A 17526-nucleotide genomic window follows, 5' to 3' on the forward strand; every position below is an offset into this window, starting at 1 on the left:
ACAGCCACACTCCTCTCACGACACAGCAGCCTACACCACGACACAGCAGCCTACACCACGACACAGCAGCCTACACCACGACACAGCAGCCTACACCACGACACAGCAGCCTACACCACGACACAGCAGCCTACACCACGACACAGCAGCCTACACCACGACACAGCAGCCTACACCACGACACAGCAGCCTACACCACGACACAGCAGCTCTTCCTCTCTTGTCCTCATCTTCTGTCGTCTCCCCTCCTTTCTCATCCTGTCGTCTCCAGGGTAACGTGAAGCTGGCCAAGTTTGGCCTGTATCACATGACTGATCGTGGGGCAGATGTGGACTTCCCTATTGGGTGAGGCCTTACACAGTTTGGGTATCTAGAGTCAACACATTTCACTGTAATATACTATATTGTATTGACAGCTAATGTTCAACACATTGGACATTATACACTGAATACTATTGTGTGGATAAGAGGGCAATTTAACCTATTAAGTCTTTGAAACCTTAAATCTTAAGTTCTTATGTGCAAGACCCAGATACAGAACTGTAAAGAACCTGGGGCTATCAGCTACATATTTTACAATAAAAAGTAATGAAATATGTGAGATAGACTTCTAATGGATCTTTCTTATAGAAACCAGGCTGTGGATATCAAAGACATTTCCTTCCCTGTGTGTCTGAGAACAGAGATCTGTCTCTGTAATATCCTGCTGGAGATCCGGCCGGTGTGTGTGTTTGAGAGACAGATAGAGAACACACACACACACGCTCTCTTCTGAACTCCGATATCTTAGTGTGTTTTCACGTCCATGAAAGAAGCCCTGGTTTAGGGATGTCATGAGCGTGTCTGTGAAGGCTCCTTGATAAGTCACATGACCCCCGGCACACAGACCAGAGAGATGAGGTTTCAAAGACTGCTGTGGACACTAATGATGGAGCCTGTTCAACATCATAATAATCAGTAACAATAGTCAGTGATGGAGATGAAACAGTAAGCCCAGTCCACTGGGTTAATGTTTGTGTGTACCTGTGTGTGTGTGTATGTGATCTCCGTGCCCCAGATATCCATCATACTTGGCTCCAGAGGTCATCGCCCAGGGCTCCGCCCACCTCAGCGACCCCTCCAGTGGAGACGCCCCCCAGCCATCAGGACCCAAAACTGACGTCTGGTCTCTGGGGGTGCTGCTCTTTGAGCTGTGTGCTGTACGACTCACTTTTATTCATTCATCCCTCTCTCTCTTTCTTTCTATATCTATCTCCCTCTCATCTTTCTCTCTCTCTTTCTGTCTCTCTCTATATCTATCTCTCTCTTTCTCTCTATATATCTATCTCCCCTCTCTATATCTCTCTCTCTCTCTCTCTCTCTCTCTCTCTCTCTCTCTCTCTCTCTCTCTCTCTCTCTCTCTCTCTCAGCCGTCTGTATCATTTGACGAGTTCTCATTGGTCTGCAGGGCAGGAGACTTCTGCACAACATTGAGATCAGCGAAAGGTTGAAATTCATCATCACTCTGGGTAGGTCAGGACTCCCCCATCACAGTACCATCCGGAGGGTCAGGAATGTGTGCGAGACATTAACCATGGAAACCCCCTCTGTCTGAAACCCCCTCTGTCTGAAACCCTCTCTGTCTCACCAGGCTGTATGGACGAGATAGTCACTGTGCTGGCTGAGGAACATGGCTGTCTTGATGCCATCAAGGTAAGAGAGGGAGGGGAGAGAAGGGGATAGGAGAGGAGTAGTGGGAGAGGGGGGAGGAGAGGAGTAGTGGGGGAGGAGAGGAGTAGTGGAGAGGGGGGAGGAGAGGAGTAGTGGGAGAGGGGGGAGGAGAGGGGGAGGAGAGGAGTAGTGGGAGAGGGGGGAGGAGAGGAGTAGTGGGGGAGGAGAGGAGTAGTGGGAGAGGGGGGAGGAGGGGGGAGGAGAGGAGTAGTGGGAGAGGGGGGAGGAGAGGAGTAGTGGGGGAGGAGAGGAGTAGTGGGAGAGGGGGGAGGAGAGGAGTAGTGGGGGAGGAGAGGAGTAGTGGGAGAGGGGGGAGGAGAGGAGTAGTGGAGAGGGGGGAGGAGAGGAGTAGTGGGGGAGGAGAGGAGTAGTGGGAGAGGGGGGAGGAGAGGAGTAGTGGGGGAGGAGAGGAGTAGTGGGAGAGGGGGGAGGAGAGGAGTAGTGGGAGAGGGGGGGAGGAGAGGAGTAGTGGGGGAGGAGAGGTGTAGTGGGAGAGGGGGGAGGAGAGGGGGGAGGAGAGGAGTAGTGGGAGAGGGGGGAGGAGAGGAGTAGTGGGGGAGGAGAGGAGTAGTGGGAGAGGGGGGAGGAGAGGGGGGAGGAGAGGAGTAGTGGGAGAGGGGGGAGGAGAGGAGTAGTGGGGGAGGAGAGGAGTAGTGGGAGAGGGGGGAGGAGAGGAGTAGTGGGGGAGGAGAGGAGTAGTGGAGAGGGGGGAGGAGAGGAGTAGTGGGAGAGGGGGGAGGAGAGGAGTAATGGGGGAGGAGAGGAGTAGTGGGAGAGGGGGGAGGAGAGGGGGGAGGAGAGGAGTAGTGGGAGAGGGGGGAGGAGAGGAGTAGTGGGGGAGGAGAGGAGTAGTGGGAGAGGGGGGAGGAGAGGAGTAGTGGGAGAGGGGGGAGGAGAGGGGGGAGGAGAGGAGTAGTGGGAGAGGGGGGAGGAGAGGGGGAGGAGAGGAGTAGTGGGAGAGGGGGGAGGAGAGGGGGGAGGAGAGGAGTAGTGGAGAGGGGGGAGGAGAGGGGGAGGAGAGGAGTAGTGGAGAGGGGGGAGGAGAGGAGTAGTGGGGGAGGAGAGGAGTAGTGGGAGTGGGGGAGGGAGGGGGAGGAGAGGGGGGAGAGGAGTAGTGGGAGAGGGGGGAGGAGGAGTGGGGAGGAGAGGAGTAGTGGGAGAGGGGGGAGGAGAGGAGTAGTGGGAGAGGGGGGAGGAGAGGAGTAGTGGGAGAGGGGGAGGAGAGGGGGAGGAGAGGAGTAGTGGGAGAGGGGGGAGGAGAGAGTGGGAGAGGGGGGAGAAGTGGGAGAGGGGGGAGGAGAGGAGTAGTAGGAGAGGGGGGAGGAGAGGAGTAGTGGGAGAGGGGGAGAAGTGGGAGAGGGGGGAGGAGAGGAGTAGTGGGAGAGGGGGGAGGAGAAGGGGGAGGAGAGGGGGGAGGAGAGGAGAGGAGTAGTGGGAGGGGGGAGGAGAAGGGGGAGGAGAGGGGGGAGGAGAAGTGCCTGTCTCTATACAGTAGGATGAAGCCAGTGGACTGCATGGTAGTGTAACTAATGCATCTGCAACATCACAGACCCTCCCAGAGAAGGTTCTGGACTTACTGAGGAAATGTCTGACCTTCCTGCCATCCCAAAGGTAAACACACCATGACATCATATCCTGCTACCCATCACCTTTTCCTGTTAACTGGCCCTGCTTCTTTCAGACATTACTCTGTGTAGACTGTAGCTCATGGTGTTGTCTTATACTGTAGACAGTATATACACAGCTAAGCAGTGGGATCTGTGGTCTAAATCCTGTGTCTGTGATCCATATGCTACATGATTCAAACCATATGACCATTGGAACACGTGTCTAATTCCAAACAGAAATATCCCATAGTTGTAGCACATGTTTGCACATACAGTATAAATTCTATATGACTTGATATAAAATAAACAAACCACATCTAAGACGTGACAGTGGTTCCCTAAGTGGAGCTAACAGACTTCTTATCCCCCCCACCCCTTCTCCCTCACCTCCTCCCCCACCCCTTCTCCCTCACCTCCTCCCCCACCCCTTCTCCCTCACCTCCTCCCCCACCCCTTCTCCCTCACCTCCCCCCCACCCCTTCTCCCTCACCTCCTCCCCCACCCCTTCTCCCTCACCTCCCCCCCACCCCTTCTCCCTCACCTCCTCCCCCACCCCTTCTCCCTCACCTCCCCCCCACCCCTTCTCCCTCACCTCCTCCCCCACCCCTTTTCCCTCACCTCCTCCCCCTCTCCTTGCCTTCCACCTCTCCTCCCCCCACCCCTTCTCCCTCACCTCCTCCCCACCCCTTCTCCCTCACCTCCTCCCCCACCCCTTCTCCCTCACCTCCTCCCCCACCCCTTCTCCCTCACCTCCCCCCCACCCCTTCTCCCTCTCCTCCCCCCCACCCCTTCTCCCTCACCTCCTCCCCCTCTCCTTGCCTTCCACCTCACCTCCCCCCACCCCTTCTCCCTCACCTCCCCCCCACCCCTTCTCCCTCTCCTCCCCCCCACCCCTTCTCCCTCACCTCCTCTCCCCCTCCTTGCCTTCCACCTCTCCTCCCCCCACCCCTTCTCCCTCACCTCCTCCCCCTCCTTGCCTTCCCCCTCTCCCTATCCCCTTTCTTCCCTCCCCCCAGGCCGACCCCAGCAGAGCTGCTGTCTGACTCAGTGTTTGAGGGGGTGTCTGGTCTCTCTAGCCCCTTTCAGCCCTCCCCAGGCCTGTTCTCCTCCTCGCTACGCTGCGCCCTGCTGGAACTCCCAGACCAGCTCAGCAAGCTCTGCCCAGGTGCCCGCACACACACATATCATATATATATATCATATCATATATATATATATATATATTATATATATATATATATATATAATATATATATATTAATGTGTGTGTAATGTGTGTGTAATGTGTGTGTGTGTGTGTGTGTGTGTGTGTGTGTGTGTGTGTGTGTGTGTGTAGAAGAGGAGGAGGACTACCTGGCTGAGAGGGGCATAGATGAGGTGTACCACCTGTGGTGTCTGGCCGGAGGAGACCTGGAGAAGGAGCTCACCAACAAGGAGATCATCCTGTCCAAGCCTCCAGTCTGCACCCTGCCCAAGTTAGCTGCTCCTCCCTCCTCCTCCAGTCTGCACTCTGCCAAATTACTGTTCATTACAAATAGCTCCTCCCTCCCCCCTCCAGCTCCACCCATGCTGTACATGACAGGACATCTCCACCTGGACTACTCAGTCTTCACTCTCTCACTCTCTTTTTTAATGCACCCCCCCCCCCCCCCCCCCAGGTTCCTGTTGGAGGACGGGGAGTCGTTTGGCCAGGGTAGAGACCGGAGCTTCCTATTGGACGACACCACCGTCACTCTGTCCCTCTGCCAGCTGCGAAACGTGCGTGCTTCCTGGAGACCACAGCACATCACCCATATCTGATCAATATCCTCACAACACCCATATCTGATCAATATCCACACATCACCCATATATCTGATCAATATCCACACATCACCCATATCTGATCAATATCCACACATCACCCATATCTGATCAATATCCACACATCACCCATATCTGATCAATATCCACACATCACCCATATCTGATCAATATCCACACATCACCCATATCTGATCAATATCCACACATCACCCATATCTGATCAATATCCACACATCACCCATATCTGATCAATATCCACACATCACCGATATCTGATCAATATCCACACATCACCTATATCTGATTAATATCCTCACATCACCGATATCTGATCAATATCCACACATCACCCATATCTGATCAATATCCACACATCACCCATATCTGATCAATATCCTCACATCACCCATATCTGATTAATATCCTCACATCACCCATATCTGATCAATATATATATACCGATACGTAGCAGTCATTTCAGTTGTCCTTGTCTTCCTTGAGGGTCTAGGTTGGTTGTAGCTGCTGATCTGAGGACATCTGTGAGGCCCTCTGTGACAGGGACATTACTTAGAATTAGATTTGGTATCAACTCGGTATGAATCTCCACACGATGTAGTTGGCTGTGTGTGGGAAGCCCCTGCTGAACCACACACAGGACCGACAGGACTCCTGGTGTTTGAGGATCAGAGCGCTCAGGAAGACCTCTGCTCTTCCAAAGCAGCCAAATCAATCTCCATCATTCCAGATGTCTGTTTGTCTGTTTCCAGAGGCTGAAGGACGTGGCAGGAGAGGCCTATTACCCCATACTGGAGGAAGAGTAAGTCAAGTTCCTCAAGTGTGTCCTCTCCTCCTCCCATCTCCCCACCTCTTTTCTCCTCTCCCCCCTCCTGTCCTTCTGCCTCCTACTGTTCCTCAGTGTAGATGACTTCCCCTCCTCCAGAACCCTCTCCTCTCTCCTCCACACCCTCTCTCCTCCAGACCCTCTCCTGTCTCCTCCACACCCTGTCTCCTCCAGACCCTCCCTCTCTCCTCCACACCCTCTCCTCTCTCCTCCACACCCTCTCCTCTCTCCTCCACACCCTCTCCTCTCTCCTCCACACCCTCTCCTCTCTCCTCCAGACCCTCTCCTCCAGACCCTCTCCTCTCTCCTCCACACCCTCTCCTCTCTCCTCCAGACCCTCTCCTCCACACCCTCTCTTCTCTCCTCCACACCCTCTCCTCTCTCCTCCAGACCCTCTCCTCCACACCCTCTCTTCTCTCCTCCACATCCTCTCCTGTCTCCTCCACACCCTGTCTCCTCCAGACCCTCCCTCTCTCCTCCACACCCTCTCCTCTCTCCTCCACACCCTCTCCTCTCTCCTCCACACCCTCTCCTCTCTCCTCCACACCCTCTCCTCTCTCCTCCAGACCCTCTCCTCCAGACCCTCTCCTCTCTCCTCCACACCCTCTCCTCTCTCCTCCAGACCCTCTCCTCCACACCCTCTCTTCTCTCCTCCACACCCTCTCCTCTCTCCTCCAGACCCTCTCCTCCACACCCTCTCTTCTCTCCTCCACATCCTCTCCTGTCTCCTCCAGACCCTGCAGCCTGCCCCAGTCCATCAGCAGCAGTGAGCTGCAGGCCTCGGCCGTGTCCCTGCCCCTCATCATCCGGGAGAGAGACACAGAGTACCAGCTCACACGCATCATCCTATTCAACAGGCTGCTGCAGGTCACACACATACACACGTGCACGATCACTGGCCTCAGGGCCATGTCAGGGTGTTAAGGAGGGAAGTCTGCATGTCTAGAGTATTGAAACAGGCCCTGGGTTTGCCTGCGTCCTCAGGCCTACCCTTACAAGAAGACCCAGGTGTGGAAGGAGGCGCGGGTGGACATCCCCCCCCTGGTCAGGGGCTTGGCGTGGTCCGCTCTGCTGGGCGTGGAGGTAGGACTGGACCACTTCACTCAGGAAACGGGGGGGGGGGGGATTGTAGCTACATGTGTTCGACCTGGACTGATTGATAGTTTTGTTGGTTCAGGGGGATATCCAGGCTAAATACGACAGCATAGACAAGGACACGCCCATACCGACTGATCGACAGGTACAGAGAGCGTTCTGCCATCGGGGCAGATAGTGCTCACCTTACACACCTGACAACACACACACACAATGTGTTCATCTCTCAAACCTTGTGTCTTTCTGTGTGTGTGTGTGTGTGTCCAGATTGAGGTAGACATCCCTCGCTGTCACCAGTATGACGAGCTGCTCTCGTCACCCCAGGGTCACGTCAAGTTCCGCCGTGTGCTGAAAGCCTGGGTGGTGTCCCACCCCGACCTGGTCTACTGGCAGGGTGAGGCCCCTGCACTCAAATCAAGTGCACCTCAAACGAGTCATAACATTAATCAAGTGCACTTTAAACATTAGACATTCCTAGACAGTTATTATGCAGGCTAATATATCATAAGGGCTTGATTTATTCCACGGCGCAATGAAACGCGGTTGACATTCCCAGCGGTGCCGAGCTGTAAATCAAACACACCTGGACCAGTTGTGTACTGTGGTCAGTCAGCCACCAGATGGCGCTAAAGACACACCATTTCAACCCTGACTGACATGTGGCTGTTGGGTTGTCAAGTGTACCAAGTTATCTGGGGTAGACACAGGGGCGTCGTTAGACCCTTTTTAACGGGGCACGTGCCCCAGTGTAAATCTGCTGTGCCCCAGTAAAATCTAGTTTGAGTTTCAACAATTTATTTTATTAGTCAGTGCATTCATTTAGATTGATAATGACGCAAAAAATAAACACAGTATCCCAATCAACACTTGTAAAATGAAAGCACATGCCGATGCCCGCAGAATTCCATGTCAGGGCGCTCTTCTGAGGTTGCCAAATAGCCACTGCATCATGGACACAGAAGTCCAGGTGTCGGACTCAGCACACAAGTCAGAATTAAGGTCGTTTCTAAATGATAGGCCTACCGATCCTCTTATTTTGACTAAAACATAAAAACAATATTACATGAAGCTCAAAAAACTGTATTTGCGTTTAAATGAATGCGAAAGAAATGTGCGCTCTCGCATTAACTATTGATGTCCCTGCCAAAGCTGATATCAAACTTGCATCCCTGAACTGTTGTATAGTGGGTTAAGTAAGGGGGTTTCTATAGCCGAGTAGTGCATTGTGTGCAGCACGCTTAGAAGAAAAAAAAGGTATATGCATAGGGCCCTGTTCCCCAGTAGAGCGTTATATCTAACAACGCCCCTGGGTAGTCGCTTCAGCTTCTGGCTGATCTTGAAAAGGGCCTTAGCTGATCCCAGAACAGCACACACAAACATCTCTTCTATTGTTCTTTTGTTTTCATTCATAATGCTGTGTTCAGTGTTCACACCAAACGCAAAGCGAATTATTTGCGCGAATTAAGGGAATTGTCGCTCCGCGTTCGTGTTTATTCGCGCAAATCGCTAGGAGCCAACCGTTTTTTTTGCGTCGTCATGTCCAAAATGACGACTATAAACGAATACGAAGTAGTGTGGTATAGCAGAGGGTTCCTACAGACAGCTACAATACTCTTGCCCTCCGTTTCTCCTCAAACACCAGTTACATCTCAAAATTGATAAACTTTTGAGAAAAAGTCACGCGCATATTTCGCTTGAGTTGATCATTTACATCGACTTCACATGTAATCTCGCCGCGCGAAAAATGTGCTTCGGGTTCGGTGTGAACAAAGCATTAGAATAGAACGGCTGTGTATAGTTTGATAAACCTTGACAGAAAAGCAAAATCTAAATTTCAAACTTTCAATTCACGTTTTACATATTTCCACAAGTATTTACATTTAACCAATTGCTCTTGCGTGTGACTGATACTGACGATTATGCGGAACAGGTTTGGACTCCCTTTGTGCTCCCTTCCTCTACCTGAACTTCAACAACGAAGGTGAGAGTTGCTCTGGCTGCCCTCGGTCTGTCAGATAGCTGAGAACATTTCAAAGCTTTAATGACAGCTTAGTGTACTTAGTCTTGAAGCATTGTCACATTGGGTGCATGTATCTGTTCAGTGACTTGTGTATTTTGATGTGAAATATCAGGTGTTATTCCAAGCGCAGAACTGATCATAATTAGCGACTTGTCTTCTCCTCCTCTTCCTCTCTCCTCCTCATATCCTCTTCCTCTCCTCTTCTTCCTCATCTCCTCCTCTTCCTCTTTCCTCTCCTCTTCCTCATATCCTCTTCTCCCTCTCCCTCCTCCTCCTCTTCCCCTCCTCCTTTCTCCTCTCCCTCCTCTTCCTCTCCCTCCTCCTCCTCCTTCTCCCTCCTCTTCCTCTCCCTCCTCCTCCTCCTTCTCCCTCCTCTTCCCCTCCTCTCCCTCCTCTTCCTCTCCCTCCTCTTCCTCTCCCTCCTCCTCCTTTCTCCTCTCCCTCCTCTTCCTCTCCCTCCTCCTCCTCCTTCCTCCTCTCCCTCCTCTTCCTCTCCCTCCTCCTCCTCCTTCCTCCTCTCCTTCCTCCTCTCCCTCCTCCCTCCTCTTCCTCCAGCTCTGGCGTATGCCTGCATGTCTGCCTTCATCCCCAAGTATCTCTACAACTTCTTCCTCAAGGACAACTCTCATGTCATCCAAGGTAAGCTTTCTCTCTCTCATACACACACACCTCCATCATCACAGTCGTTCCAACGCCGTCATTTACATTACAAACTTCCCCCTCCACGTCCGGTTTCCTGGCAACCCGTCCTCGCCCCTCCAACCGACGTCGAGCCACAAAATCCCGAGTTAAGACTAAAGATAGCATCGGCGCTTGTAGCGTCACGCCTCCCCGTCCATGCTTCCTGACGTTGTAGCCCGTAACCGTGGAAACTAATTAGAAGGGTCGGCGCGGCGACGGTCGGCAGGCAGAGGAGGGGAGTTGTCATTTGGAGATGTGGGGTCGTACCAGGCAAGGGGCGAGGGGCTGAGCCCGATGGAGAGCTGTCACAGTTGGCCCCCCCCGTTGTTAGACAGGCGTCATCGCCACGGCAGCGGCGCAGGAAATGGCTGCCCTTTTGTGAACGCCTGCAGAGTACCTCAGAGTTTCTGTCTTAAGAGTCTTGTTTTATCTCTCTCTCTCTCTCTCTCTCTCTCTCTCTCTCTCTCTCTCTCTCTCTCTCTCTCTCCCTCCCCCCCCCCCCCGTTCTTCAGAGTACCTGACAGTGTTCTCCCAGATGATCGCGTTCCATGACCCAGAGCTGAGCAATCACCTCAACGACATCGGATTCATCCCAGATGTGAGTACAGCAGCCTCCCCCCCTCCTCTTCTCCCCCTCCTTCTCTCTCACTCCCCCCATGTTAATCTCTCCATCTCCATCTTCCAACAAAGGTGTCCTGAAGCTAAAATATCTGAACAGTTGTGGAGGGCACCGTAAAGGAACATTAGACATCCCCCCCCCTCCCCCCCCCCCCCCCCTCCTCCTCCTCGCCCCCCCCCCCCCCCCCTCCTCGCCCCCCCCCCCCCTCCTCCCCCTCTCCCTGCGGGGCAGAGCTGATGGAGGTGAGTGAGTGTGGTGAATGGCTCTGGCTCCAGGCCCAGTCCACAGATAAAGCAGGAAGAATCACATCGCCTCCTCGATGTCATTGAGACCACACACACGCACACACACACACACAGTAATGTTAAAGGGACTTTGTCCTTCCTGAGTTCCTGCAGGGCCAAGCCTTCCCCTCACCCCTCTGGTGATGATTTGCACACCTCTCTCTCTCTCGCTCTCTCTCGCTCTCTCCCCCTCCTCTCTCTCTCTCTCTCTCTCTCTCTCGCTGTCTCTCTCTGTTCCCACTCTTTCACTCCCTGAAGGATCTCTGTATTGCCAAATTTGTCACAATTCTCTTTCAATCTCATTCTCTGTCTGACCCTGTTTCCCTCCTCTCTCTCGCTCTCTCTTGCTCTCTCCACCTCCTCTCTCTCGCTCTCTCTTGCTCTCTCCACCTCCTCTCTCGCTCTCTCTCGCTCTCTCCACCTCCTCTCTCTCGCTCTCTCTCTCCATCCATCTATGTCTGTCTCTCTCCATCCATCTCTCTCCTTCCCTTGTTATCCGTCTCTCTCCTTGCCTCCTCATCAATCTCTCCGTGGTCCAAGGTCCAAGGTGGTCAGGTTACGACCACTTCCTGTTTAGCTCCTCCTCTTCCTCCTCCTCGCTCAACAGACTGCACTTCCTGTTTAGTACCCTCCCACAGACTGCACTTCCTATTTAGCACCCTCCCACAGACTGCACTTCCTGTTTAGCACCCTCCCACAAACTGCACTTCCTGTGTAGCACCCTCCCACAGACTGCACTTCCTGTTTAGCACCCTCCCACAGACTGCACTTCCTGTTTAGCACCCCCCCACAGACTGCTTCTCTTTCTTTGTGTGCAGAAAACACCCAAGAAACACTGAAATTATAAATCCTGTTTGAAAGACGTGAAGCGCCTCAGCCCCCGTCAGATCAACCCGTCTATTCTGAGGAAACAAAACAGCTGTTCTTCAGACGCTTACAGAGGACAATAGGGAGAATTAAGGCTTCAATCAGATATTGCGATGTAGCGCTGTTCCTGTGGGTGTTTCCTGTGCGTTCGTCTCCATCTCTTGAGTCTTCCAGGAGGAAGCAGAGGAGAGGGAAACGCCCCCTCCTCGCCTGGAAACAAGACGTCTCCTTGTTAGTTGTTGACACACAGCCTGTACCTAATACTGGTTTAAACAAGTAAATACAGCAACCAGTCAGTAGATCAGTATACAGTGGGCCAGGCCCCCCTTGTGGCCCCCCCTAAATGTAGATTCTGAATCATTATAAACATTGTCTTTTTGACTGGTAATGCCTGCAATGCAGTGAAGAAAACTATGATAAGTTATGTTAATCGTAACTGGCCCCTCTAACAGTACACCTGGCCCCAGTTTTGCCCCCCTTGTTGAAGTAGTCTAGAACCTCCACTGTTGCTCTTCGTGGTTGGAATGCCAGAGGTCATAACTGTCCTCTGATGTCACTAGGAAGGCCTGAGATTAAGGGTTCAACTCTGTCCTTTTAAAGACAGATTAGTGTTCTTTTCACAAGTCTGCATCAGAAAATAATGTTTGGACTGTGTTGGTTCACAGAACTTTGATGTTGGTCCAACATTTAGTCCCTTTTTACACACCGTGACTAATTCCCTTGTGAAGTTCAAGACTTGCAGACAGTCCTTTTTTTCTGTGTTTCTCTCGTCTTGTTTTAAAGTGTTTTGGCGAGGAAACCGCCTCTTCTGTATATAACAAGGACACTCCAAGTTCAAATCAACCGGTGTACATCGTTTCGGATTGGAATGTCTGTGAAAAGTTGAACAAATCTTTTCGGAAAACAGTTATGAAAACAAAAAAAGTTTTGAAAGGTTGAACAGTTATGAAAAAAAGTTTTGAAAGGTTTAAAAAATATTTTCGGAAAGGTTTACATTTTGGGGGGAAAAACAATATTTGAAAGTTTGAAAGAATGTTTTACAGAAATAATTGAGTGCTCTCATTCCAGTTACCAACGTGACACTAAAACAGGTAGTAGTAATGGCTACTTTTACTTAACTATGTGTCAGAGCCCACGCTTTTTTACTTAAACTTTAGTGAGAAAGTGTAGTCAGTACTGAGTCTGAGACTCAGAGCTGTCCTCCTTCCTGTCTCTCTCCCTGGTTCATTACCCCAGGGTACGGAAGGGGTGGTGTGTGTGTGTGCGTGTTGAGGGGCGATGTGAATCTTGCGAGACCAGGTACAAGAAAACCTTTCAGGCCCCAGGGGAGATTGCTCCCAATTAACCAGACAAAATCAACTCCAATATCCTCCATCCATCCCTCACTCCTCTCCCTCTCTCCTCTCCCTTCCTCCTCTCTCTCCTCTCCCTCTCCTCTCTCTCCTCTCCCTTCCTCCTCTCTCTCCTTTCCCTCTCCTCTCTCTCCTCTCCTCTCTCTCCTCTCCCTTCCTCCTCTCTCTCCTCTCCCTTCCTTCTCTCTCTCCTCTCCCTCCTCTCAGTGAAAATGAGACTGTCCTCAGGAGACACGGGACTCTGGACAAATCAGCAGATTCTGTTTGAACAGGTGGCTGTGTGTGTGTGTGTGATTGGAGTAATGAGATTTCATTGTTAGCTGTCTCCCCACTGACTTCTCCATCTCCTTTCCATCTCTACCTCCTCTCCATCCTCTCTCTTCCCCCCCCCCTTCTCTCCATCTCTCCACCTCTCTTTCCATCTCTCTGTCCCTCCTTCTCTCCATTTCTCTCTCCCTCTCTGTTACCCGGAGGCAATTCAAACTTGCCGACATCAAAGGTTGTTGCCACTGACAATCAAATTACTAATTTGCACCCCAAACATGATTTGAAATGTTGTTTGTATCAACGTTTATGAATAGTTTGAACTAGTCTATTTCAGTAAGCACATCAGTTCCCTGGCATTAATCAGTATGTTTTTAGAGGGTGATAATTACATATGAAAATTCTTCTGCCCTCACAGCTTTACGCTATTCCCTGGTTCCTCACCATGTTCACCCGTAAGTACACACACACACGCAGCGCACACACACACACGCAGCACACACACACATGCAGCGCACACACACACGCAGCGCACACACACACACGCAGCGCACACACACACACACATGCAGCACACACACATGCAGCGTACACACACACACACATGCAGCACACACACACACATGCAGCGCACACTATAAACATGTCTATATTCTCCAGAAAGCTATCCGAAGGTTGTTTGTGCAAGGTGGCAGGTCGGCGACGGGGAGTATTGAGAAGCCTTTTGGTCTCAAGCTAAGTTTGTCGTTTTAGAATCTCCTTCTCATAACAGGTAGCTGTGAAAAGGTCAGCCGCTCCGTTCTGGATCAGAGCTGTGTGGCTTTACACTGGCCTTTCCCAGACCGCTAATTGATTCTGTTCCCCATAGAGACCTCTGTCCTTCCCGGCTGGGACTCTGAGAGGGAAGTCTAATGGGATAGACTTGCTCATCAAACTGGTATCATTCAGAGTTTGTGCAATGCTTGTGTAACAAGCTAAGCTAGCCATGGGCTGGGTTAGTTTAGCAGGCTAGGCTAGCCATGGGCTGGTTTAGTTTAACAGGCTAGCCATGGGCTGGTTTAGTGTAGCAGGCCAGGCTAGCCATGGGCTGGTTTAGTTTAACAGGCTAGGCTAGCCATGGGCTGGTTTAGTTTAACAGGCTAGGCTAGCCATGGGCTGGTTTAGTGTAGCAGGCCAGGCTAGCCATGGGCTGGGTGGTGTAGCAGGCTAGGCTAGCCATGGGCTGGGTGGTGTAGCAGGCTAGGCTAGCCATGGGCTGGGTGGTGTAGCAGGCTAGGCTAGCCATGGGTCCATGGCCCATGGCTGGGCCATGAGTCATCACTTGACTCTGATCACCTGTAGAACCATGTACTTGATCCTTGATCTTCTGCTGCACCTTCTATATGCACAACACATTTCTATGTCGCTTTGGTTTAAAGCATCTGCTAAATAAATATAATTATCTTAGTTGTCTCACCTGGGGAAGGGGCAACTTTGGTATGGTAAAGATGCTTTAAAGCCTCTTAAATCTTCAGTTAAAGACTTGAAATATGTTGGGTTCTCTTGTTGGTGATAGGGCAAGGTGCCATTAAAATCTTTTGCTTTTATTTGGCTTTGCTGAATTGGTCACTAAATGAATACAGATTTTTATATTAGAACATAATAATGGGGCTTTTAAATTAATGTGATTTAACATTCCATTTAATGCCCTATTTATAATTCATTAGGCATTGCTAATTGACCAATAGTTCTATATATCTCCTTGCATGCGCGCACACACCCATACACACACTGAAGATCTCACACATCCAAACCCTCAATAATACGTACACACACACACACACACACATTGTGGTTCCCACACACACACACACACAATCTACATGCTACCCACGCTCCCATCCCCCCACCTCCCCCGGCCCAGGGGGGCTGAGAGTGCAGTGTGACCCCAGCATGCCCTCCCCCTCCCTCCCCCGCCCCCCCGGTCAGTGTGTGAGTCCTGTTCTCTCTGGTGGACAGCCCCCAGAATGCTAATGCTGTCAAGTGGCCTTATAATACACACATACACACACACACATGCATACACACACACACACATTTATACGTGCACACATAGCCATACTCACACACACACACACTCATGCACACCACGACACAAACACACATACTTAAAAACACTTGCACGCACACAGACATTAACATAGTCTCACACACACACACACACTCTCATCCATGTCACTCATGCAACCATAGTCTGCTCATCCGACTGCTAATGTTCTCCCGGAGTCTCCCAGGCTCCCTCCCCTTACACACACACACACACACATACATAAGCTGTTTATACTTTTAACAGGAGGCTAGTGTAATGCTGTCTCTAGTGTCAGCAGGGAGAGAACCGAGACAGCCTAGCTGCCCCTAGCTTATCTATCCAGCAAGGCTGTCTAGGGGGCAGCTAGGCTATCTGTGGGGCAGCTAGGTGGTATTTGGGCTATCTAGGAGGCAGTTAGGCTATCTAGGAGGCAGTTAGGCTATCTAGGAGGCAGTTAGGCTATCTAGGAGGCAGTTAGGCTATCTAGGAGGCAGTTAGGCTGTCTAGGAGGCAGTTAGGCTATCTAGGAGGCAGTTAGGCTATATAGGGTGGAGTTAGTGGCAACTAGGGTATCTAGGGTGCACTTACAAGGGTACCCCCCAGTAACCAATGTCATGTTTATCTCCCCCCCAGACGTGTTTCCTCTGCACAAGATCTTTCACCTGTGGGACACGCTGTTGCTGGGCAACGCGTCCTTCCCCTTCTGCATCGGCGTGGCGATACTGCTGCAGCTCAGGGAACGGCTGCTGGCCAACGGCTTCAACGAGTGTATCCTGCTGTTCTCTGACCTGCCTGGTGAGGGGGGGGGGGATTCTCCTGTTCTCTGACCTGCCTGGTGAGGGGGGGGGGGATTCTCCTGTTCTCTGACCTGCCTGGTGAGGGGGGGGGGGTAGAGGTAAGACTGGGGGAGGGGGGGGGGTGGAGGAGAGATAAGACTGGGGGAGGGGAGGGGTGGAGGAGAGGTAAGACTGGGGGAGGGGGGGGGGGTGGAGGAGAGATAAGACTGGGGGAGGGGAGGGGTGGAGGAGAGGTAAGACTGGGGGAGGGGGGGGTGGAGGAGAGGTAAGACTGGGGGAGGGGGGGGGGTGGAGGAGAGGTAAGACTGGGGGAGGGGGGGGGGGTGGAGGAGAGGTAAGACTGGGGGAGGGGGGGGGGGTGGAGGAGAGGTAAGACTGGGGGAGGGGGGGGGGAGGAGAGGTAAGACTGGGGGAGGGGGGGGTGGAGGAGAGATAAGACTGGGGGACAGAGCAGAGCAGAGGAAATCATTGGGTTTAGAGGAGGAATAAGTAAACATGAGAAGAAAACAGTGTGTTGTGAAGGTGAGCCCATAGTCTTGCGCTGCATAAACACTACAGCTATCCAGTTGGAGAGATCATTAAATAGAGGCAATTATCATTTAAATGGATCGACTTGGCACAAGATAACCCATGGCACAAGATAACCCATGGCACAAGATAACCCATGGCACAAGATAACCCATGGCATTCCTAATAATGCAGCCGAGCCCTAGTCAAACATTATCTGCAAAGAAAGCATTTGTGAAGAACCTTGTTGAAGGAAGCTGTTGTAGTATTGCTCTACCTCACAGCAGACAGGATATGGAAGTACTGCTGTGAGAGATAAGGATATCTACCAGACACTTATCTCTTATCAGTGTCTGAACATGCCAATAACCCTATCTGTCTCACTGATAGCAGTCCACTCTCAACACTTCTCCCACTAACTGCATCTCTCACGCTCTCTCTCTCTCTCTCTATTCCCCCCCCTCTGGAGTTGTTTTCTTTGGTTGTGGATTCTAAGAGAGAGGGAGGGAGGGGTAGAGCTAGAGATCCTTCTTCATGTCCTCCATCCTGCCTCCACCCTCAGTACCCTGCCTCCATCCTGCCTCCACACTCAGTACCCTGCCTCCATCCTGCCTCCACACTCAGTACCCTGCCTCCATCCTGCCTCCACCCTCAGTACCCTGCCTCCATCCTGCCTCCACACTCAGTACCCTGCCTCCATCCTGCCTCCACACTCAGTACCCTGCCTCCATCCTGCCTCCACACTCAGTACCCTGCCTCCACACTCAGTACCCTGCCTCCATCCTGCCTCCACACTCAGTACCCTGCCTCCATCCTGCCTCCATCCTGCCTCCACACTCAGTACCCTGCCTCCATCCTGCCTCCACCCTCAGTACCCTGCCTCCATCCTGCCTCCACGCTCAGTACCCTGCCTCCATCCTGCCTCCACACTCAGTACCCTGCCTCCATCCTGCCTCCACACTCAGTACCCTGCCTCCATCCTGCCTCCACACTCAGTACCCTGCCTCC

The 17526-nt window shown here is 52.0% G+C and overlaps 1 protein-coding gene across 1 annotated transcript in view; it reads left to right on the forward strand.

Moving 5' to 3' along the window:
- Window positions 1-17526, forward strand: part of tbck (TBC1 domain containing kinase) — a 38798-nt gene that overhangs the window by 3141 nt on the left and 18131 nt on the right. The window contains exons 5-22 of the mRNA XM_062478828.1: window positions 272-345; window positions 1058-1199; window positions 1448-1508; window positions 1631-1692; window positions 3260-3321; window positions 4334-4482; window positions 4654-4792; window positions 4976-5075; window positions 5891-5940; window positions 6699-6831; window positions 6949-7047; window positions 7142-7204; window positions 7327-7453; window positions 8990-9040; window positions 9635-9718; window positions 10273-10358; window positions 13565-13601; window positions 15848-16009. Of these exons, the coding sequence (XP_062334812.1) occupies window positions 272-345; window positions 1058-1199; window positions 1448-1508; window positions 1631-1692; window positions 3260-3321; window positions 4334-4482; window positions 4654-4792; window positions 4976-5075; window positions 5891-5940; window positions 6699-6831; window positions 6949-7047; window positions 7142-7204; window positions 7327-7453; window positions 8990-9040; window positions 9635-9718; window positions 10273-10358; window positions 13565-13601; window positions 15848-16009 (1681 nt within the window). The remainder of the gene's footprint in view (window positions 1-271; window positions 346-1057; window positions 1200-1447; window positions 1509-1630; window positions 1693-3259; window positions 3322-4333; window positions 4483-4653; window positions 4793-4975; window positions 5076-5890; window positions 5941-6698; window positions 6832-6948; window positions 7048-7141; window positions 7205-7326; window positions 7454-8989; window positions 9041-9634; window positions 9719-10272; window positions 10359-13564; window positions 13602-15847; window positions 16010-17526) is intronic.

This window comes from Osmerus eperlanus, chromosome 14 (assembly GCF_963692335.1).
Source record: "Osmerus eperlanus chromosome 14, fOsmEpe2.1, whole genome shotgun sequence".
Taxonomy (NCBI): domain Eukaryota; kingdom Metazoa; phylum Chordata; class Actinopteri; order Osmeriformes; family Osmeridae; genus Osmerus; species Osmerus eperlanus.